Source organism: Ischnura elegans, chromosome 2 (assembly GCF_921293095.1).
Source record: "Ischnura elegans chromosome 2, ioIscEleg1.1, whole genome shotgun sequence".
Taxonomy (NCBI): Eukaryota; Metazoa; Arthropoda; class Insecta; order Odonata; family Coenagrionidae; genus Ischnura; species Ischnura elegans.
In genome coordinates, this window is record NC_060247.1 from 142248454 (window position 1) to 142272984 (window position 24531).

The 24531-nt window shown below is 39.0% G+C and overlaps 1 protein-coding gene across 2 annotated transcripts in view; it reads left to right on the forward strand.

Moving 5' to 3' along the window:
- Window positions 1–264: 264 nt before the first annotated feature.
- The window catches only part of LOC124154728 (dedicator of cytokinesis protein 2-like), a 156316-nt gene continuing 132049 nt past the window's right edge, over window positions 265–24531 (forward strand). The window contains exons 1-7 of one of the 2 annotated variants that reach the window (XM_046528622.1): window positions 265–609; window positions 1376–1574; window positions 6691–6778; window positions 6882–7027; window positions 16240–16369; window positions 18604–18843; window positions 18961–19235. In XM_046528622.1, coding sequence (XP_046384578.1) covers window positions 564–609; window positions 1376–1574; window positions 6691–6778; window positions 6882–7027; window positions 16240–16369; window positions 18604–18843; window positions 18961–19235 — 1124 coding nt within the window. In that variant the 5' untranslated portion in view covers window positions 265–563. Of the gene's footprint in view, window positions 610–1031; window positions 1185–1375; window positions 1575–6690; window positions 6779–6881; window positions 7028–16239; window positions 16370–18603; window positions 18844–18960; window positions 19236–24531 lie in introns of those variants that run through there. The other variant, XM_046528624.1, reaches the window with a different exon arrangement.

Below are 24531 nucleotides of genomic sequence, written 5' to 3' on the forward strand. Positions count from 1 at the left end.
CTCAACGAGACCGCTCATCAAACAAAGTCGCAGAGATCGCGACAACCGCAACACCGCAAGGCGAAAGTGGCACGTGACAATAGGGGCGTCGCAGTCCAAGGGGCGCCCTCTGTCACCTCATGCGAGTGGCTATATGCCTTATCATAAAAATAGGGCAGGAAGGGGGGGCTCAAGTGAGGAGGGGCGCTAAATGGAGAGGTGCCTACAGCGCAACTAGGTAAATCCCACCCTGGATCCGCCACTGCCTTTATGCCATGCAAATACCAACCTATATACTACTCATACTAACAAATGAGGTATTCCTCGGGTGAAACAGCTTATCTTCATTGAAAAAACTGATGCATTACGCCAGTGAGATAAACGTCGACTCTATCACTCCATCTTATCTGTTCTGCGAATCATCAGGCGTTCCGATACGATGAATTTTCCTTGTGGCTTTGTGGTGGAGGTTTCGGAGCAGTCACTTATAATACCTGCGGGATCCTTGCGGATCTACTTGACGCGATTTCAGCACTCGAGAATATCAAGTGTTTTTTGTGCCTATTGGTGTGAAAGCCGCAACGATGCAGAGATGGACGCCTGTGAATGATCATAAGAAGCATGGGATAGGTAATTTATCTCTTCTTCGTACCAAACAAGTTTGATCCCTTTCGTGTATAGTTTCAGCGCGATTGTAGTTTTTTAGTTCTCGATGATTATAATCTGGTTGTTATTTTAGGTAACAGCTGGTATTTACATCGAAATTTTTAATCTTCTTACTGCATTTTCTGTTGAGCGACCAACTCGCGCCAATTATCCCAGAATCCCACTCAGAATGAGCCACTAGATCGTTAGAGACTTAGAGATTTTTTTATGACGATCGCGATTTCTCGATTAATTTTCAAGAATCACATTGGCAGAATAATTAATAAATTATGAATATGTACAATGAATTCCGGGATCCCTATATTATATTATTCTATCGATGTAGTGTATCGTTCGCTATCGACGCAGTCGAATCGATATGGTATGCCCTATGTTTTCGATCGTGATGTCAATTATGCTAGTCGGTTAGATGTCGCAAGTTGGAAGTTAATTGTTTTTTGCATTTTGAAACTGCACAAGGAGACTTGATTTGTCTGTCAAACATTACTATCGTTGTCGAAATCAATGGAGCATTCTTTTAAGTACTGCCCTATGTTAACGTAAGTGATCAGTATTATCCTTTTTGTTTGTGTTATTGAATAATTAAATGTATTGCTGTAAGTTATTATTGTCATTTAAATGATGTTGAGATAATTTATTTGGTCCCTCTGGAGTGACTCAGGTGCAAATAAAATCGCGAATGCTCAAAGACTCATTGTTGGTAATTCCGAGGATTTATGATTTTCTTCAGCTATCCAGAATTTCCGGCAAGAAGGCAAATCAAGACTAAAACTCTGTATTGGTGACAGAGTAAAAATATTAGAAGAAAATGAAGATTGGTATTTTGGATGTTTGGCCATCAATGAGAATTGTATGGGGATATTTCCCAAGGCATATGTGCGGCTTCTGGGGGCGACTGATCTTCTGGAGCGTCACAAACATAAGAATGGGTGAGCTATGAGCTACACTTTTTGGCAGTAATGTATTATTGCTGTCTTTATCATGCGTAATTTTTCATATTAATAATAAAAGACACTTTGTTTCTTCCACGAGTTTATAAAAGATTCCTATTTTGGTACCAATTTCGGCTGTTACATCTATAGATGTAACAGCCGAAATATACTATAGTTAGGCTTGCCAAAAATATGTGCAACACTTTGGATCGTTTCAGGAAGGCCACAGATTGGCAGAAAAAACATTTGTAAACATAAGTATATTACAATTGCAATTGATACAGGTTAGTAGGTGAGTTATTAAAATGGAAGTTGGTTGATTCTACTGATATAAAGAAAGTATTATCCATGCTCAAGCCTCATTACGACGGGCCACACTTTGGCCACATTATGGCCGGGGGGTCAAAACCAACATGGGGCCATGATGGCAACCCACTATGGCAACAGTGAGGCCACAATTGTTGTGTTGACTGGAAGTCTTTCATTATTAATATAGAGCCCTTCCACCTCATACGTGCTTCAAGTTTCGATTTAATTATTTTTCATAATGACCCAGACAAAAAACTCTGTGCTGCGACTGTACTAAAGCTGCTCTGTAACTGTGCTAAAGGGACTGTTCTGTGACTCTGCTTAAACTGCACTTAAATTGAAACATCGCAGTACAGTTATAGCACAGCCACAGTGCAGTTGCCGTAGCACAGCCACAGTGCAGCCACCATAGCACAGTCACAGTGCAGCCACCATAGCACAGTCACAGTGCAGCCACCATAGCACAGTCACAGTGCAGCCACCATAGCACAGTCAAAGTGCAGCCACAGCACAGATTTTACTATAAAACTCTTTCCTCGATTCAATAATTGACAGCCTATAGATGTGGCTATTGCATCCCTTGTAGATCATGTTGAAAACAAGAAGCAGAATTGAATCATGATGGGCCAATTAGCAATGATATATATATGCATAGTTCCCATTTTAGGTGTTTGTGAAGATTGGTTTACTGATCTAACCTGAAAACAGCATAGATCAAGACATGACAGCGACCAAAACGAGTACACTCATTCGAATGTTGACTAGTCAAAGGATAGAAAGACCAATTTCCTAATAGACTCTTACTGAATTTGTTACGTTCCATTTCCTTAATATAAACAAAGATGATAGTACTCAAAACATTGATGTTGAAGCGCTGAAGTCCAATGAGAAAAATTGACAAATCCTAATCTGCTCATCAACTGACAATACATTAAAACCACCTAAATTTACTTCAGTGCTATTTGTCAAGTTGCCACACAATTGCACACCTCCATAGTTTTTGTTGATGAGGCTTAAGTTCTAACTCAGAGGAGCACAAAAAATGACAATAAGATGTGAAAACAAAAGAAATTATTAATATAAAAATATGCTCATGATTAAAAACATAAAAATGACAGAAAAGTCTTGGTGGCCAGTGGCGCCTGCACTCCATGGGGCCTAAAGAGGGGGCCCCCTCAAAAACACGTTATGGGCGTGAGGAAAAAATGTGTCCGGCTTGTCAATTTTCCCCAGAGTGTCCAGATATCGAGATTCTAGTTATCAGGGCTCTAATGTTGATCATATGACTCTTCTTAAATGCTTAAAAAACTTAGAACTCACTGTTTAATATATTTTCCGGGGCAGGATCCCGGGTTTGGGCCCCCCCAATATTTTTTGTAAGTCGGCACCCCTGGGCGTGGCTGCTCAATTCATTTGCCTCTTTGGCTGCTTTCCTGAATTTACTAGGAGCACACATTACATACTTAAATCTAAGAAAGTGCGCTGTCAAAATCTGACCTTTTAAATTTGAGAGAAGTTAAATACAGATGTAGAACCTTGGATAACGACCACAATCCATTCCAGAAAGCTGGTCGTTATCCGAAATGTTTGCTATCCGAAACAATTTTCTCGATAAAAAATAAAGTAAATAGGAATAATTGGTTCCTAGCACCTATTGACTCACTAGTATGTGAAAGTTGCAGACTACATGGGTATGCTTTTTTTAAATGAGAATGGTTGTAATACAGTACAAATTGAGTTAAATATAAATAAAAACATTAAAGAAAGCAATTAAAAATAAGGAAACATGGGAAAACTAACTATTACAATGAGTCCTCTTTTAACGTCACTTACCGTTCCTGAAAAATGTGCCAACAAACGAAATGACGTTAATCGAAACATAATATCCCATAAGAAACAATGTAAAAAGTGAATATCGGCTCCTAGACCTCACAATTCCTATGCGAAAAAATTTTAGCGTATAATATCCGGGGCATTTTTTACGATGGGAATGCCAAACTATGGCATAAATATGAGTTCCTGTCTTCATCGATGGCAATAGCAGCAGTGACGTAAATCCTTCTCCATTTTTGTATCTTCCCGTGTTTGCTTTTCGGCTTTACTATGGTGGTCGCCCGGGCAAGCGTCGCCTGGGCATCATCATCGCTGAAACATCGTCGCAGTTACAGGAACCAAAATTATTGTGAACATGGCGAAAAAAAGTGACGACAAAAACTCCGAGTTCTACATGGAAAAATGCATTGAAATGACTTTTTAGGTTCCTGAAAACCATTATGTCAAGTAAAACCTTGGGCACCTACCTAAGAATTCATTTTGCAGAAAATTTAAAAACGTAATCGCAATTAACAATAAACACACCATTTTACACTTTGTATAGACTGACTGCATTACCGCCCACAAAACGAACAACCTGCAATGCCTGCCGCTTCGCCTTTTTTCTCACGCAAAATTTAAAAGGGGTTAAAAGGACTTACTGTACTTCTTTTCATTTTACGCTTCCCATATATCATGATACGGCCTATGGTCGCAAAATTTGGGGAAACTCATGTGAGGAATATTAAAACTCAGTCAATGGTTTATCTGGAGATTGAACCCTATTTTCATTTCTAAACACAAGCATAACAGTTTAGATCCTGAACATGTAAAGATTAAATTTTATCGTTTTTACATAATAATTTGAAAGGTTATAAAAAGTATTTTTAATCAATAAAAATTTTTAAATGAGTATGTAAATCTAAAAAGCATTCCTCTGACTGTATGTACCCAGAAGAAATTTGAATAATTAGGATTTAGGATGAAAAAGGACTGTAGAGGCCCACCAGGGCTGGCTAGCTTGAAAATCTGATTTTCACTGTTTTTTTAGAAACCTCAGACTAGAAAGCATATTTATTAATGGGTAAAAATGTGTACATAGGGATTAAAATTTCAAAATTCATTTATCATATTTCATATCCCCAGCCTGTTGAGTAGTCCTCCTCCTGCATACTGTTGGCGCCCTCTGGCCATGGCCGTCCACCGACATAAGAGTGGCCCCCCAGCACGGGCCCCCTGTTACGGAATTCCTGTTCTTTCCACAATCATTTTTCAAAATAAATTTTAAAATTTAACTTTTAAATTTAACTAGTAAGAAGAAATCGAATAATTCTATAATATTATTATTACATCAGGTCATCCAAATTGAGATTGTTTATGTCAAACAAAAATTTATAATCTTTATTGCTAATGCACTCAGAAGCTGATATTTTGAACTCCATAGAATCAGACACTTATTGGTCATCTTGGCCACTCTAGGTCTGCAATAAAAATACTACTTTCACTCAAGGAACATTACATTATTTGCAAGCATTTTTTGTTATTTTCCTGAAGAAGTTGAGTTGTAAATGCTGGTAATTAAAAAAAATGTATGTAATATAAAATTGTCGTGTCTAAATGTTCTCTGCGTGTTAGTTTATGAAAATTACAATATTTTTGTTTCAACTACTACCTTGTCTCATATTTTGTCCAAAGAAATTGCAAGGAATTAAAATATTTTGAATGAAAATTGGAATTTAGCAAACAATAAATGGTCATTTTGTTTTAAAAATACCAGTACAATGTGTGTAAGTGAGATGGTCCGTTTATATCATAACCAGCTGCCAGAAAAGTATATTGAACCCAGTGTGATTAACAGGGCTGAAAAAATTGGTTAGGATTGGGAGGGGGAGGTGCTATTAGTGTGAAGTGATATTGACTAGCCACTGCAAAGTATAGAACAGTGATTTATTTATTTATTATTATTATTATTATCATTATTAAAATATTGTTTTTTGTTCCCTAAAGCATAGAGTAAGTAAAAAAAAGCATCAATATTAGCATGTAGGATTTGTGGCTATCAAAGTGCATTAAAAAATGTTCTTTCTAGTACGAGATGTATACTAAACAGTGAAAAAAGAATTTTTGAGGTAGCTGGTCCTAGTAGGTGTTTGGTGGGCTGGAATTGTGGGGAGGTTAGTACTTTTTGATCCCAAATCAGATGCCATAAGTATGGGAAAAATGCTGTAGGGGGGACTTTTCACGCTCTTATACAGCTATGCCCATCTTTATTAGTTTCAGAACAGGAGGGCGCACCGGGATACGTCCCAATGTCCCGGCAGCCCAGCACGGGCCTGCTTCATTACTATTATTGTGTAATTGGTTTTCTATGACACATTTATCCATTTTGGGTGTCCATTTCATGTTTACACATTTTTTTCCTGCTTAAGTGGTACCAAGAGTTTCTAGATGTAGATTATTGGGAAATATCTGTCACAAATATTTGTGCGCTCTTCATTTCTTTATCAATGGGTGTGTTTCTTTTGGGTTCCCTGATGGGTGTCTGCCTGTTGAACGTACCATCACTGACGGCTTGCATGCTGTCATGTCCAGCGTTGGCTCCAAACGTGCCCTGGCGAACCCCACAGATCGACCTCTCTCTGAGGCATCTCACATTCCCAGCCTCAACTTTGATTGGGGATATGCATTTTATACGTCTACTACAGCGTTTTTATAATGGCTGCCCCTGACAGTTGCTGAGCAGAACGCCCATCAATGTGGGCACAGACACTCGTGGATTTTGGGTTCTGTTTTGGTCCACAGGTAGTATTTTATTTCCCACCTACCCTGCATTTCTGCCTAGCATTTCTCTATATGCTACCTGGGGACTGAAAACTTCTCATGGATTATTATTATTATTTATATTATTCAACGGTAAGCAATAAATGATGTAAAATTGAATTTGTATTCGTGGAATTTCATACTTATTGTATTTTCCCTTTTTTATATGCAGGATAGGGGGTAAATTACCCTACAGTATTTTTAATGAAATTGTTCCAGTTTTAAAAGAGTGGAATGCAGAATGGAAAAAACTTTATGTGGTAAAATTCATTTAATTTTAATTTGATTGCTTCTGTTGTTTCTGTACATGGTGAAATTCAAACAAGAATTCCAAATTTTATGAAAATTTTCTTTTTTTTCCAGAAAAGAGACAAAAATATTTCAAAAGTTAAGGACATAATGCATGAGCTTATCATATACTGCAAAAATATTCTTTCTGGAAGGCTGACTAAACATCTCATGTCAGAATTGAAATTTTTAATTGTCTCGGCGATCGATATCGGCAATCGGTGAGCTTATATAGTGCATGTTAAGTATGGATAAGTTACACAGTTAATATAATCTGTTATGTATCTCACCCTGGGTTATGAAAAATGTTATGTGCAGCCTGTATTTCATATTTACAATTCATTTGATAATAATAGAACACGTGTTACCATGGACCTATGAAGTCTTCCAGACTTAATTGGAACAAAACATTCACTTTGCTTAACATACGTTTGTACAAGGAAAATTTGTTTTAAAAATAGTATTTTTTAATTCTTTAATCCAAGGTAAATTGGAAAATGGCCTTATAAGTAGATTATGTACAAGAATAATGCATAATATGAAAAATATATACAGTACACTCCCGATTATGTATCTGGGCTACTGATGGGGAGAGACGGCACGAATACAGTGGAACCCCGATTTATCGTTCCTGCATTGATCATTTTCCCGCGTTCATCGTTCGCCGCTCCTGGTCCCAAATTAAGTTTCATAAAGACAATGTAATTTTTTCCCGCATCTATCGTTCCCCGAAGTATCATTTTCCCGCATTGATCGTTTGAAGATCGCGGTCCCGTCGTATAATATTCCCGCATCCATCGTTTGACAAAAATAAGATGAAGAGTTAACAACGTGCTGTTTATGGCTGATAACGACAGACACAAAGTTTGAATCTTCCCCAGGAGATTCAAATACGATAGGGAGAAGCTGAGTGCCGTGGGATAGTTACATTATCGCATTTCACAAGATCCGGTATCCCCCTCCATTCAGCACTCGCTTCTCCCCATCTGAAGCTCTCCTCTTCTCCGAAATAAAAAAAAGGTCCCAGCTCGAGCAGGGATCGTATTACGAAGACCTTAGCTTCGAAAGAAAATATCAAGTTACTCGAGAACAAAAGAAACCTTTTTCACGCTTCCCCCTTTCTCGACCGCTGACTTTTTTTTAGCTGACTCACTTCAAAGTTCCCTACCTCTGGAGGTCAACTGCTGCATGAATCACCGATTAGCCCAAAAGGTGTGTAAAAATGAATTTCGGCAATTGGTATTATACTTTTATTAGATTGAGATATTAGTGATGTGCACGTAATTCAAAAAAGAATGATACCAAACTTGACGTATTTCTAACGTTATTTAACCATTTTAAGCAAGGAAATAGCTGGAATAATAAGATGGTGATTTCTGGCGAATATCGATATCCTCGCAGCTGATAGTGAGCTTCACGGCACTTGATGCGGATTTTTTTCTGATTACAATTTATGAGTTATGCCACAAGTCTCACTTGTCTGAGGTGCTAACGAAGCGATATGTCTTCTCTGGATATTTTTTTTTTCTCCCTACTAGCAATCTGAATTCATCTGCTCATCTAGAGCTACGCTACTTATTGTTAGAAATGAGAGGGTAAGTTGCCTTCCCTATAGGATAAAAAATTTGCGCAGTCTTATGGTCATGTTTCACCCTCTGCTTACGCCGTACGCGATAGCATTAGTGCCGAACTTCACCTTGTATGAGTGGTTCCGTACTTTCCAGGGTGGGTTGACTTAAAACCGGCGAGTGTTTTCCGTGTGGGTTCAATAGAGTTCGGTTTCATTTTTATTAGTTTTATTCTTATTCGTCTTCGGACCATGGCCCTTCCGAAGACACAAGGGAGAACTTTAAAAGATAGACTGAAAATAATTGAAGACAAAGAAAAGAAACCGGGCTAGAAATGCGTGAATATTACAGCATGCCTCGGTATGTCCGCTAGTACATGACGGCAGGGGTGGGGGTAGAGCGAGATCCCTGGTGAAAACAAGAAGTGGGATGAAGCCGAGGATCAGGTGGGCGTGCCACTGACGATTAACGCCACATTGCCTCAATCATATTAAAAATTTAATTGCAAGAAAGGAACATTTCAAATAATAAACTATTTTTGGCCTTCTTGATCCATCCTATAACCAATCACTGCGACGGCAAAATCAGTTGTTTGAGGCATAACATTCACATTTCTCTTGTAAATATGTGTACTTGAAATGGCATTTGATGGATAAGAATTTTTACATCGGACAGAAATGCATAATAGCAGTGAAAATTCCGAGTGGAGTGAAACATTTTTTTAGCAAGGCGGCGTGTTCCTTCAGGATATTTGAAAGAGATATAATCCGAATCAAAAATATGACCTAAGTGTTTCGATATAGGAATAATATTCCTGTAATCAGCAAAAATCTTTTTTGAATCCATTAATGAATGTCATAATTTGCAAAAATCCATCGTTTACTGGGACATAGGCAACCCGGACAAAAATTCCTGCATTGATCGTTTTCCCGCATTCATCGTTTTTTTCATTCATCCCCCTGAAAAACGATAAATCGAGGTTCCACTGTAATCGGAAAACACGGATAACCCCAACTTTCTCTTAAATGCCTTGCAATGTTCATAATTTACCTAAAACAAACAATATATAATTATTTATGCAGTTATTCTGTTATTTAAGAGTGCTTCCCGGACTCATTGAGAGCTTTCTTTGCCAGTTTGCGATCCTTTTAGCGGCGATAACATGGCTGTACTCATATTATTAATACTCCATGTAAGGCATGGTTTCGAAAACCACTGTGAACGAAACGAAAAATGTGGCTGTGTGATCACTGAAACAGAAAAATAGTTTGCACTAATGCTTCAAAACTACTGCTTGGCGTCGGAAACTACACTGTCAGGCACCACGCCTCGTAGTTGCGTCTCACACAAGTTGCCCGTGTTGCAACTGCTGCGTCATGTATATACGTGATCATGGAGTGTGGTCCTGCTCTGCAAGGCTTTGAAAACAGGAACACGGTGATCCCGTGAATGCAGCTAGCACGTGATTGCTTCCATTTTATGAAGGGGATTCTGACGAAAATAATAAGCCCGGTGTATCCTAGCATTAATGAAGTAATTCGGATGATTTTGTGTCTGATTTTATTTTTTTATAAAGATTGTGGAAAATATTGAGAGGGTGTGTTAATCATGCATTGATAATGCGCAACACGGATATTCCACAGCCAGATATGTAATCGGGAGTCTGCTGCAGTATGTATCATTCATATATTTAAGCTAAATTAGTAATTAAAATTATGAATTAGATTTCATATTTTAATAAGGTATGTTACTTACCCTCTCTTACTCCTGTGGCCGTTCGAAACCTAGAAGAAGGTCTTTGGCCTCAACAACCAAGCGCCGCCACATTTTACAGTCGCCTGCCATATCCAACTGGGCTCCCTCACATCCTTCTTAACTTCATCGCCTCAGCACATTCTCTGTCTTCCTACTCGTCTTTTGCTATTCATTGTAATTGGTCATATGAGAAGTCCTCTTCTGTTGAACATTCGACTTTCAGGGATACGAGCATTTAAAAAATTCAAGCATGCCAAAACTTTAAAATTTGGTGCCCATGGGGTAGGCCGATTACAATGCGAGATGGTTGGTTGCATTTCTAGTAGTCCAAACAAGAATACTGTTTTGCAATACTTGTGGTAGCTGGCTTCGTAAACAATATACAGTGGAACCTCGTTAAAGCGAGTATGGGCTAATGCGAGACCCCCGCCATTACGAGAGATAGCCGAGGCACCGTCATTTTACCCTATAATAAGCATGTAAAAAAATTTGTATTCACAAGGCCCTTTTGGTGTTGGCACTCGCCCTAGCGAGAGTTTCCATCACCGGAAAACCTTCACCAAGAGTTCCTAATGTCTGTAATTTCTTGCGATCAGTGAGAGATGAAGTTAATACAGAGTGCTCAGTCTCAAATTCATGTAGTAAACTGTCGTCGATAAATAAGTAGTTCATTTTGGTGAAAATATTGTGGCATAAACATTCGCAAACATCTTCTTTTGTTCCTCGGGCAGAAGAAAGCAGTCTGTAGCATACCCGCACATCCGTGAGTTGCGTGAATAGAAAGTATTTGATGGTAGACGCCATGGCCAAAAAACACCAAACACATCTAAGCAAGAAAATAAAAATAATATATCAATATGATAGTGGCGTAAATAATTTATCTTCCTATTCGATAATCTCGATTAAAAAAAAGAAAAGCTCGCCAGGAATGCAGACCATGAAGAGTTAGAAGGAGCTTTGTTCGGGTGATTTTCCCCACTTCAATCTGCGGGAACTTCTGAGAAAGGGGCTATGCCTAAGCCTAAAGCGGAGTATTTCAGGGATAGATTGCAAATGGAGAACTTCAAGATTTCGGAAGGTTGGTTATTAATTCAAAGGATCAAAGTGTAATACCCCGTCATCATTGCTGGTGATGCCTGCGGTGTAAACCCGAAGTCGTGGAAGAAAACACTCCTATCCTAAGTATCGTAAGAAGTATTCCCCGCGTGACATACCATAGACGAAACGCAAATCTTTTACAACCTACTCCCTGACAAAACCCTTGCAGTACGAGGTATTTCTTGCAATGATGATTCTGAGGTAGGTAGTGCGCCTTAGTGATGGTGTAGGATGTACGATAAAATAATACTCGGCGTGCATTGTCCAGATGGACGTATTTATTCTCTGTTGCGGTTACAAGTAATAGTCACGATCACGATGTACTATTCACAATGTTGAACTATTCGCGTCAGTGGTCGGAGTTGTACTGGTGCTCTCTTCCGTCACCCGGTCGGCCGAGCATCCCCTGGTGGGCGCTGGAAGAACTCAGAGAACAACTAACTCTCGTTTGGCGCCATGTCCTATGGATTCGGCGCCGCCACAGAGGGCATATGTGAAGAGCTGATGCTGCACTTTCAGTTTATTTAATTCAAAAAGTTCTGTGTTCCTTTTTCATGTTTCTCAGTCATTACTGAGAATGTTAAATCGATAAATTCATTCTCAGATTTTTTGGCCTTAGGATCCATCAGATGTCTTTCCGTTTCTTTGTCGCAAATATTACCTGTGTGTGTTATATTTGTCGCTGTTTCTTGCATCTTGCTTTTGTTTTCCTTAAGTGACATCAGCATAATACCTGCGTTATATTTTTTTGTGAAATAGTACCACGTTAATATCTTTTCTTCATCATCACTGGTCAACAATCCCAGGATTAGTTTGACACAGCTCTCCAGTCAGTTCTCCTATCAGCTAATCTTTTCACACCTACGTATTTCTTCTCTTTCACATCCTTCTTTACTTGTTCCATGTTGTTAAGGTTTTCATGAGGCTTCTCTTCTCTCCCAATCTTCTTAGGACTTCCTCGTTACTAACTCGGTCGATCCATTTGATTTTCATCATTCTTCTGTAGCACCACATTTCGAAGGCCTCTATCCTTGCTTTCTCCGCTGCTGTCATTTTCCATGCCTCACTTCCTTATAGGACCATACTCCAAATGTAGGTTCTTATAAATTGTTTCTTTACTTCTATATTTAAGTTTCCCGCTCTATGCAGGTCTTTCTTTTGGTGGAATGCTCTCTTTGCCTGGGCTATTCTACTGATGATTTCTTTCTTGCTTCTCCTGTCACTAGTTATCTTGCTTCCCAAATAACAGAATTCATCCACCTCTATCAGTTTTTGCTTCCCTATTTTAATGTTAGTCTTGACTTCTTTTCTTCTGCTGCATACTAATATCTTGGTTTCCTTCGTGCTTACTTTTAGTTGATATTTACCCATTACCCTACCCATATTAACCAGAGTATTTTTCAAATCCTTCTCTGTTTCTGCTATAACAGCTATGCCATCGGCAAATCTTAGCATGCTAATTTTTTCTCCATGGATAATCACTCCCAATGCCTTTTCTTTGATTTCATTAATGGCTTTCTCAATTTAAACGTTGAAAATTACGGGTGACAATGCACAGCCCTATCTCACTTCTTTCCTAATTCTTTCTTCTTTGCAGCTGGGCCCTGATTTTATGACCGCTACTTGGTTTTTGTATAAACTGTGGATGATTCTTCTGTCACTGTAAAGGACCTCAATTTCTTTTAGGATTCCAAGCATTGTGCTCCAATCCATGTTGTCAAAAGCCTTCTCTAAGTCCACGAATGCAACGAACGTCGGCTTGTTCTTTTCCATTCTCCTCTCTATGAGCAGTCTAAGGGCCAATATTGCTTTCCTTGTGCCTTTGTTTTTCTGAATCCAAATTGGTCCTCATCCAAATATTCTTCTGCTCTTCGTTTTATTCTTCTATAGATGATCCTTGTCAATTACTTCGACGCATGTGTGGTTAGGCTTATGTTCCTAAAATCTTCGCAGTTCTCCACTCTTTTCTTCTTAGGAATAGGGATTATAATGTTCCTCTCGAAGTCCTTTGGTATCTCACCTGTAGAATGCATTTCACTAATGATTTTGTATAGCTGGTTCAACGTCTTCTCTCCTGAATTTTTAATTAGTTCTGCAGGAATGTCATCAATGCCAGACGCTTTATTTATCCTGAGGTCTCTTACAGCTGCATCAAATTCTGATCTTAAAATTGGGGCTCCCATGTCATCGGCATCCACTTCCCTCTTGTTTTTCGATAGTATTCGTTCTTAGACTGCTTCCTTTGTACAAATCTTCCAGGTATTCCTGCCATCTCTTCCTTTTTTCACAGTGTCTGGCGATATCTGGTGGAAATGTTTTATTTCCATGAGAATAAAATAAAATGGTAAACTTCCACACAATTTTATTTACAAAATACCGACCCGGTTTCGACACTTTTTGAAACCGGGTGGGTATTTTGTAAATAAAATTGTGTGGAAGTTTATCTTTTTTATTTTATTCTCTTCCCTTTTTCTTCGTTTTCAATCATTAGTTCTCCGTTTTTGTCCATAAGGGTATCACATCTTACGCCCCTTTCCTTAAAGTGGCTCCTCACTATCCTATAAGCGGCCTTTACTTTTCCATGTTTAAGATTGTTTTGTACTTCTTCACAAATATTTTTCATCCATGTTTCTGTAGCCTTCCGTGCTTTACGACATATTTCGTTCCTTATTCTCTTGTAACGATTCTGTACTTCCTCTGTTTTCGCAGCCTTGTATTTTCTCCTTTCTTCAATGAGATCTAATACTTCCTGCGTGACCCATGGTTTTTTCATAACGACTCTTCTTTTACCAAGAACTTCCTCAGCTGCTGCCTGCAGACCACTTCTAATGGTTTTCCAACTCTCTTCCACTGGTTTATTGGCCGTATCCTCCCCTATTCTCTTTTCTACAGCTTCTTTAAAAGCCAATTGATGCTGAACCTTCTTCAATTTTTCTTTTCAACCCATATTTCCCAGTTATTATTCTGTCTTGACCTTCGCCGACGACGGCGTTCCAGTCACCTATAATAATAAGATTTTCTTCCCCTCTTACCAGCTTGATAACTTCCGCTATATCTTGGTAGACATCTTCTACTTCTTCATCTTCATAATCTGACGTAGGCATGTAAACCTGCACCACTACAGTAGCTACAGGCTTAGTATCTATCTTCACCATTACTATCCTTTCATTAAACTGCAGGTAGCTTTTAACACGCATCCCGGCACTTTTTCTAAGCATTATGCCTACTCCAGCATTACCATTTAGCGATCCTGTGTGTATCATTCTATAGCTTCCACTCCAAAAGTCTCCTTCTTGGGGCCACTTCATTTCGCTGATGTCAGGTTCATTCTTCCCATCTCCACCTTCAAGTTCCCTAGCCTACCACAGGTACGAAGTGATCTAACGTTCCATGTTCCTATCCTTAACATACCTTTGACCGATGTACCCTCTCGAGTAGTCCCCGCCCGGAGATCCGAATGGGGGACTAGTTTACCTCCGGAATATTTTACCCGAGGGAATTCCATCATGTCATTATATAAATTGAGTGGAGTAGCTGAGACTCCTCGGGATGATAATGTGGTGGTTTCCCCTTGCCTTCCACATCGCAGTACTACAGCCGTTAAAGTAAATGTTACCACGCCCGTTGTGAAATGTGTTTCGCTGTACCCACTGGTATGGTCTCCACCTTCGTACATGTGAAGAAGAGCTGCTGCCCTCTCCCCCGGGTGATGAGAGGCATAATTGTTGGCGGCCCCCAGTCGCCAAGTCACGGTATCTTCACAGGTTTTGGTATCTTTTAAATGGTCTACCTTACCCAAGGGTAGCCCAATACCGCCGCTTTTTGTCCACGACTGGTTATTCGACGAGAGAACTCGCTTATCTCGCAGCTAACCTCTATATCGAAAGATCGAGCCACCATCCGCAACCCGGTGGATGCACTCGGTGGCTTTAAGCTCAGCTGCAAGCAGCAGATCTTTTCTTATATATTACTAATTTTATTTCAAATCGTTTTTATTGCAGTGATGTGGAAAAATCAGTGTATTATTTCAAATATGTCGCGAGCGTAACACTCAAAAAGTAACTTTTTTTAACAAAGGCAATTTTAATCACATCATTTTGCATGCTTAGCAAAATTTTTACCGTAAATAATGAAGGCATTACATTGTATCATAGAAAAAGTCTTCCGAGGCCGGATTGTTATACAACCGTCCACTGCTTTCGTATGCGGAAACAAATGCGATACATTATTTCAATAACTGCTGCATAACGTACAGGAACAATAAACATACACCAATGGAAGCATTTGAAGCATTAAATAACCGCGATTATTTTATCAGTTATTTTTTGAATTTTCAGTGGAAAATACCAAAATAATAGAATGAACACGTAAATGCTCTTATTAAGTACATAGGAAAATGGCTTCGTAGGTTGTGCATTGGCATATTGATTGACAATGCAATGCTTTTCATGATTTTTATCTAGTACGGCGCTTATAAATTGTTTGAATGGTTAGTTGTTGTTTAAGTAAGGAAAAAACATCGCCTTTCGACTGGATTTATGCTCACGTTTATCGGATATAAATTTATCTGTCGCCGCACCACTCCTGTTCCTGTATAACTGTTCGCAATAGGTATATTGGCTATTATTTGCTCCACCTCCGGTAAAGCAACAATTTGCTATAGCGAGTGTTTATTTGCGCACTGTGGGGTCTCGTTTTATCGAGGTTGTTTTGTATTATAATGGCATAATTTCCGCCATACTCTGATTAGACAACTGCCGATGGGTAAGCCTCCTCCACACAAAATTTTAATGACGCCAGGTACCACCATAGATGGGGAGCAACTCATTATTCGAATTGAGTTTTCAAATTCAAAGGTGGTGGTTGTTATGTTTATGTAGGAAAATGGTTATTTTTATGCCTATAAACCCATGTGGCTATGAATGAAACTCAAATAATAATGATAGGGACATATTGTTGACCCAATTGAAGCAATTGAAATGTGAATGTGTGTTTGTTTGATGCATCTGCAGGATGCTTGGGTTGGACAGGGTGGCCAGAGATGAGGATGGAAACATGCTCACTGCAAACAACACATCATCGGCCATGAAGTTATTCATTGGCCACGAGTTGGCCTCTCCCAGACTGACGCAATCTCTCCAAGTAAGTCAAATTGGTATCAAATGCAAGTGTTTCTGTGAAACTTTCTGGAGGAGCAGGATATCTAACGATTTGATCGTTGGATCCGTCTTCCTCATAGAATGGTCCTCCAAGATCGATGCGTATGCTTGGTTTTTGCTAATAGTAGGACCCGCCCGCCTTTGTGACGGTGCGGGATTCCTTGTCCCATCCCTTCCTTCCCTATCCCGTCCCAGGAGGCGTTGTCGGGCTCCTATCGTGGCAGCGCCTCCTTCCTTGTTCCTTCCCGTCCTTCCCCTTCTGGGTGCAGAGGAGTAAAGTTCGCGCTTACAGTCCCTGCCCCAGGAGTGTAACCTTGCGAGCCCGCCCTGGAGTCTCGTTTCCACTGGAGGAGCAGGATATCTGAGAAATTTTATTGCCACTGTAAAATTTGGGAAGGCCTAATGGAGTGAGGAATTTTCTGAGGAATAGTGCATTATTTATGGAATAATGTACAACTTTTCCTTTCATACATGTGCAAAAAATGGATTATGCTGACTGGTGATGGTTTCATGGAGGATATTTTTCCACCATCACATGGTACGGTAAAACCTATTTATATCATAATGGAAGGGACAACAATTTGGGCAATTTGTTGCATAGAGGTTCACTGAAGATAGGTTTTAGTGATAGACACTTTTTTCATATCATTCGGAAATGAAAGGCACTATTGTCTTTTTAACCATCATATTTCATCTATTTCTAATTTAATGATTAAAAAAGGGAAAAAGTGACTTGCTCAAGTTGTCGCTTTAATAATTTGGGTTTGCTTGATTTTTTTTCTATCTCTTTTAATATAATATTTTCAATTCTATTGAATACATTCATTTTCGTGCTTCCTCCGTTCTTAAAAAAACTTTCAACGACATTAAAAGCTTCCTGAACCTCTTTTGTGGTGGAAACTGTAGTTCTGATTCCTCATTATCGCAATGTCTTCCTCCACATATCCATCTCTTCCGGTAACTCACTCTAATATGCTATGCCCCTGTTGATGGCTTGGAAAATTGCTTATTTTGTGTTAATGTCAAGCAGCTCTCATCTTTTATTTGTCGAAACCATCATCAGCCTACGATTAATGAAGCAATTTTCATGTTTTATTATTTTATGGCAAATAATTGAAAATACATGGAATATCCTTTAGAAAATTGATTTATCATTTTTATAACACATGGCATGTTAAAGATTTTATAAAATTAATAAGCATGTGTGACTATTGCACAAATTAGGCAATAAATTGAGCGTGCTTTTGACTGTTTCGTCGAATTCCCTCTCTCCAAACATGCATGCAGGGGTCCGAAAAAAAACTCCGTAGAAGGCACACAGAAACGCTGGGTTACCTACATGATTTACAAGCTGGAAATTTGCGATAGAAGTATTTTTAGAGTCAACGGGCTAGGTGAACCACCAATTCCATCAAAGCTGTGACCGCAAAGGGCATTCTTAAAAAAATATATGAAAATCCATCTTGAATACTTAGCTGGAGAGCCATAATCATAGACAAAAACACTTAACTTCTGTGGAATAACAAAACATCTGTTGCTCTGCATTCCTTTCATGTAAGTAACAGAGTTTGGAAAGCTAATGCCAATTCAAAGAGCACAAGAAAGGCTCTTTTTAAAATAACGAAAAATAACTTTTAGGCTGTTATCTATGAAAAGCAATAAAGAGTTAAAGAAGCAAAATATATGCACTTATTTTTAAATGAAAATTTTATTTCAAGATAATGCATTGCATGCATGCAATGTATTGTTTGGGAGATAGTAAAAAAATCTCTTTATTTTTAAAACAATTCCAATCGCAATGATGATGAGTACATAATTTGTGCTTGAGACTTTTTCTACTTTATGATTGGATTTAACTCCTACTCAACCAATCACTCACATCGTCTGTGATTCAACCCCAAGGTTGTTTTGGATAGGTGAGAGTGGAGTTCACCTCAGACTTAGTCCCAGGCATGTGACTTGTACGCTTTCTGGGTTTCTGTGGGGCCAATTCCTTTCCTTGAGCCATTGGTGTGGGGGTGTCCAAAGGCCTCACCCAAGAGTTGAACCTGGGACCCTTGGATCAGTTATAGCCAAGAACGTTCTACCTAGTGTACTGACACCCAGAGTGAATATTTGGTCTTTGAGCTTCACTGCTCAAAGCCATGTACGGATTGAATGTTGGCATGTGTGGGGGCTGTGGTTGAGTAAGAATTTTGATTAAAATTTCCATTTTAGGCAAGTACACTGCTAACACCCATGAAGAATTTTAAGGAAGATAGAAAACACCATTCATACGATTTAATGGTTTCATTTATGAATTTCATATGCATTGCTGAAGGTGATTTTGAACTTGTGTTAACACTCTATGATGCCATTGGAGACTGTCCCGTTTCGGACAATTTTGTGTTCTTTTGGAGGCCAAACAACAATCCAGAGGAATCTGCCGTTCTTCAGCAGATAAAGCTCCTCTTCACGGTATGGCCATTATTGACATTGTTTTCAATATGCAATTCTCTTTTTATTTGGTCTCCCAGTGAATAGACAACGTTGATTAGTTTAATAATACTAATGGAAGCATTTTCATTTAATAAGGACTTGATTCAAGATGACATAAAGAAGAAGCAAATACACCTGGTTTGCTATGTTATCAGAGTAGATAGTGTAGAACAAAGGAGAAATGAAATGGTTGAATCCCTAGAACATGAGGCTAGCAGTGATGCAACTGTGGCCATCAAATCTGTGAATAAGAGGTCGAGAGTGAAGTGTAAAAGAAGACCATATGGCGTGGCCGCTGTGGACGTGTCTTCTTACCTTAGCATTTGTGCTGAAGTGCGTGGAGAGGACCATATATTCCTTCCCTTTCTGAGGTAATGTGGACTTTGCTTTCATCATTCATTCATTCTTGCTCAAAGTCCTAACAAAAGCAATCATATAGAATTGTAAAATTGTTGTATCATAAAATTGTTGTCCTTAAACACCAAGGTGTTGATTATCTAATTATCAAATAATGGAATAATACCTAGTTTCATGCTGTTTAGGGTTGTTCTCACCGGTAAACTATTGATTTGTCTTTAAAAGTCGCTCTTTATGAATGCAGGGTTTCACTCAGTTGTGTGGATCATCATTGCATAAACATTTAGCTGTTCAGAACTTTGAGGTAGAAGAAAAAAGAATTTCCTTGAAATGTTTTTCCTTGGATGTTACAAAATGATTTATGTATATTTTTAACTGCGAAGTTTTTACCTTTTACCTTTTTTTTTACTAAATTTACATTTACTTCTATCACATACATAATTGATAAAAATGTTCACATGTGTTGTTATCTCTTCTGTAAAAATTGGGTACAATGATAAATTTTATTACTAATTTTTAAATATATCCAGTAAACGGATTGACTGGTGGCATTCTTTGCTCATGCACTCCTCCGGCTGATGAATTGGCTCTCTGGCACTCAAAGGGCTAAGTGCTCTTAAAGTGGTATTCTCTGGTCAGAGTTTCAATTTCCAAAAGCTGCTGTGAGACACCTAAGGTCTGTATGGGTGACTCACCCAGCAGTAGGCATCCAGAAACTGGATGCATTAGAGCTGGTAGGCCGAAAAAGGTGTTTGTGGGGATGGGGAGGAGGGTAGCAATGTGCCATTGTTGTTGTGTAACTTGATATTTTCCTTTTTAGACTCTCATAATTCATGGCAAGGGCAGATCTAGGATTTTTTTCTGGGGAGGGGGGGGGGGGGAAGGGAAGGAGGGCACAAGGGTGTGATATGCAAACAGTCTTCTCATATTTGAGATTGAAAACAACATGTACAATAACTGTACGAAATATTCTCTTTATGTTAATATAAAATTTATTAATATGACATTAAATAATTGAGGCTCCTAGGGGGGGGGGGTCTCATGCCCCTCCCCTATATCCACCTATGATTCATGGTCTTGGAGAGGAGGAAAACGTCAGTGATTGTTGATGGTTGAAATCTGCGACGTATTTACTATGAAGTATGAGTCGGTTCTTAAATTTTTTTGGTTTTCGGTACTTGTCCGGTTCTCCCCCATTGATTATCAGTACTCAGTTCCAAGGATGAACTCTAATTATCTGAATTAATGGCAAATTTCAATGAACAACCACAAAAAGTGAACGGAAATAATTTCACTAAAGATGTAAATTATCTGGAAAGCTCGGTAAAAAAACTTAAGATTGTCTCCATAATTTTATTTGCCAAGTAAAAAAGTTTAAATAACATGTTATAGAATGCATGGCCGACCAATGTGTCACATTACATCAGGTAGCTAGGGGTTGTTTCTTCAGGTTTTGTTTTAAAAAATTCAACATTTTTACCCTACCTGGGCAAAATCTGTTCTTTTTTTTACAGAAATATTGCTTGGAGTACTGGACAGGCATTCACTGAAAACAGTAGTACATAGTAGATGTTGATTTTGAAGGGCTGCGTGAAATATGCTGGGAGCATGCAGTTTACTTACTACTTAGATAGTTCAGGATCAATAGTGAATCTCCCCCAACCTCTGACGGCATAATCAATTAATTTGTTGTTACTTGTGTGCCAGTTCAAAAAATAATCTGTATTCTACGATGTAGCTTATTTTTTTACTTTAATTGACAACTTATTCCCACACCACACTGTCACAATTCTTATAAGCTCAACACTAAACTGCTCAACACGCCGGTACAGCGACACCATGGATAAACTGGGTGGCCTTGGCTTAGCCTGCTCAGTAGATACGTCCACTGCATGGGTGCCGCTGTGCATACACCGAAGACCACTTCCAGACCAAAAGATTTTCCAAAAAAGCAGGGAAAAGTTATTTCGTCTGAAAGCGGCCATGGCTACAGAAATGTTACAGTTTTGGCGAGAGCGACAAACTGACGAACCCTTAAATATGTGCGTTAGCAAGCAATTCTCAAAAGGAAAAAAGTAGGACGCCGTGCGATCGTGAAGTAGTATATGCGTTTTTAAAATCTTTTTTCTCTGCCGGTCACAGCAAATCAAATTATTACAATTATGAATTACTCTCGGAGTAATTATGAGGAGAACCAATTGTCAGAGCTACAAGGGGTTGAAATATATTAAAAATTTTCATGAGGTAATTGTCATCTGATGATTACACAAAAATTGCGAAGTGATTGCAGAAGCTAAGACAAACACTGCCAATATCAATAAAAATATATTTCAACTATTTCGTGCATGCATGGCCTAGTTTTGTCAAAACTATCCATTAGAAATGTGAAACTTACAATTAGTGGGCGTCAGCCGCCGTGGCCTCCAGCGAATCTCAAACGGTGATCAGCCGTTGCCACTGCAGCGGCCAACCTCTGCTGCACAGATCGCGCTGGTGCCTTTCAGGTCACTCTGGTGCATGTAGCAGCGCTGAACACTACGTATGTAGTTATTTTGCTGCGCACCGTGGCTGCTCTGGTGTGTGATGGCCTTCATTGCCATCTTATGATGTCGTTTTATTGCAACGAAAAGTAGATTGAACATATAAAAGAGTGATGTATAAGGATGGCCAATTTTATGCTATCTTACAAAACTGTATTCTAAGTTATTAATGGAAAGTGAAAGAATGTCTTGCTAGACACTGGCCATGGCCTTAACATGCTGCTGATCATTTTGAATTTGGGCACCAAATACCGTTCTGTGCCTGTTCCATAGTTCTGTCCTTATGCAATCTGTTTTGGATACTGGTTTCATATGCCAAGAACCGGCAGTACCGAGAACCAAGTACCGGAGGCAACCCATCTGTGGTTACTATCCTGCTGTGCTTCCTCCCATGGTTGTTCAGTTTCTTGGGAAGATTCACTCTATGTGCCTGTTGTATTTTGACCTAACATTTTCAGCAGCTGAAACTCTGTCGCATAACCCCTGTGAGAGCGTTCAAACAAAATGGTTCATTAGTAGGACAAACATCGCATTGTATCGGTGCATGCAAAGGAAGAATCGGAACTCTCTCCATGTCCTCTTTTAGGAAGGGGCAGATTTGGGGGGAGGTCACAGGGGTCATGACCCCCCTCCAAATTTTATCAAAAAGTTTTTATTTTTATTTGTTCAATAATTTTTGTATCCTTGTAAAGAAGTAAGTGAAGTATATACTGTTTAGGACCAGAAATCCGGAATGTTTGAAAATTCCTCTGCGTAGTGCTTAGACTTGCCACCTCGTGGCACCACTCTCCAAGCTTTATGTTCTGGGACGAGTAGGAAGTTAGCACACGCTATGAACATACACTAACAACCTAGGGAGGAACACGCAGGTATCTCCAATATGGAGCACTAGAGCCTGAATGCGTTTATAAATTAATTAATTAGCAGAACAAAGAAGTATTTGCACACATTTACGGTCTGCCTAAGGAAGGTATCCAAATTAATTAATTAGAAGAACATAGAAGCATTTGCACACATTTACGGTCTGCCTAAGGGAGGTATCGATGAATATCGAAAGGTCTGCTAGCGAATGCTATCAATGAAAGCTATTGAGCGTGAAGAAAAATATGTCTTTATTGCTCATTCTCATCCAGTATTAAGCATGTATAGCTCAGTAAAAAAGCATGTCTGCTGACCCAAGTGATGAACCTGGGCGCCTGTAGCTCAAAATCCAAATAATGTATTGAATTGTATGAGTATTAAATCACTTGCTACCTTTTCTCTAATTTTTTTAAAGCAAAGTTATATATTTTAAATTGAAATACTGGTAGAAGGTTTATGCTAAATAATGTTATGGTTTTATTGCATTAAAATTCTAAAAAAAAAAGTGTGCCACTTATTCTGCGTGCTGAAGACCAGAAATCCAGAAAAACCAGAAATCCGGAAACCCTTTGGTCCCAAGCTTTCCGGAAGTGAGGTCCTCAACAGTAAGCAAAAGCATGGCTACAAGTCCCAAATGTGAGGAAAGTTTGAGCTGTACGTATGATAAAGCGTAGCGCTCCCTACAAAAAATTTGAAAGAGGAGAATGCCTTCTCTGCCAGGGGATATAATATGCTCTCCCTGGACAGGTACCTATCTTGCTCCATCCAAATTTGATGCTAAATCTAGCCCTGCTTGTAGGATGCTGCTTTCACTGAAGCATTAATTTAAAATTCTGAATCCAGATTCAATTTCTTCAGGGAATTACGGTCCAATTTCATTTTGAGGTGAAGTGCATTATCCACCGATATTTGGATCCAAAGTATCCGATCCAACCATCCCTAATTAACTTAGAAACAAAAATGACGAAAGTTCTTGTGGCATTGTTGTAATTTACTTTAATACATATCATGTGTTCTTTGGATGTATTGAATTTAGGTTTTCTTACGAATTAAGATGATTTCAACACCTATGACAAAAATTCAAATGCAAAAATTTTCTTATCATCTTTCCTACATTTTTCAATAGGGTAGTTTCCAATGTATTTTCTTGTCTCAGTTGAAGTTTTATAACCTTCCGTCGGGAGCAATGCATCTGATAGGCACAATGGGAACATTTCACCATCCCACTCACTGGGCGGCATAGGTCCTTGGCGCTTATTCGAGACTCAAATCACCGATGGCGGCGCTGCTGGCGCTGACAATATGGCCGACGCAGCGAGGGTAGTGTTCTGACAATAGCATAGGCGTAGTAGGAGCACAACTCTGTGGTAGGAAGTATCGTCAAGGCATCCCGCTGTATCAATTGAAATATGTCGAGGAAGATTTTTCTTGGTTATGAAGAGGTATATAGATACCTAGTGGCAACAACGAATAGCGGCTGTGCCACGGAGGGAGAGTGTATTTTAAATGCGGGACTTGTTAATTTCCGTTGGTTGCCTTAGCCAGCAAGGCGGTGAATTGAAAGTATTGGCTTTGGAAATTATTGGCATATGCATTGGTAATGCATAACATATATTACTTACAACGTTATCACAATACTAACAAAATAGCACTGGACGGCATGATTATCGGCCCTGACACCATTCCTGCTGCTTCTACTGTAAAATGACCTCCTAAATCCGAATATGAACTCCGTTTTTCCCATCACCCACCATTTTCGGGGGAGCTCCCTCCTCCAATTTTTATCACTTTTCAGTCATTTGGAGGAATTAAAACGATTATTTTAGCATTTAAATTTTTTCTAAGGGCTTTGAGGGGTGCAAAATTCTAAAATATAAATTTTTTGCCATTTTTTCGCAAATTTTCACGT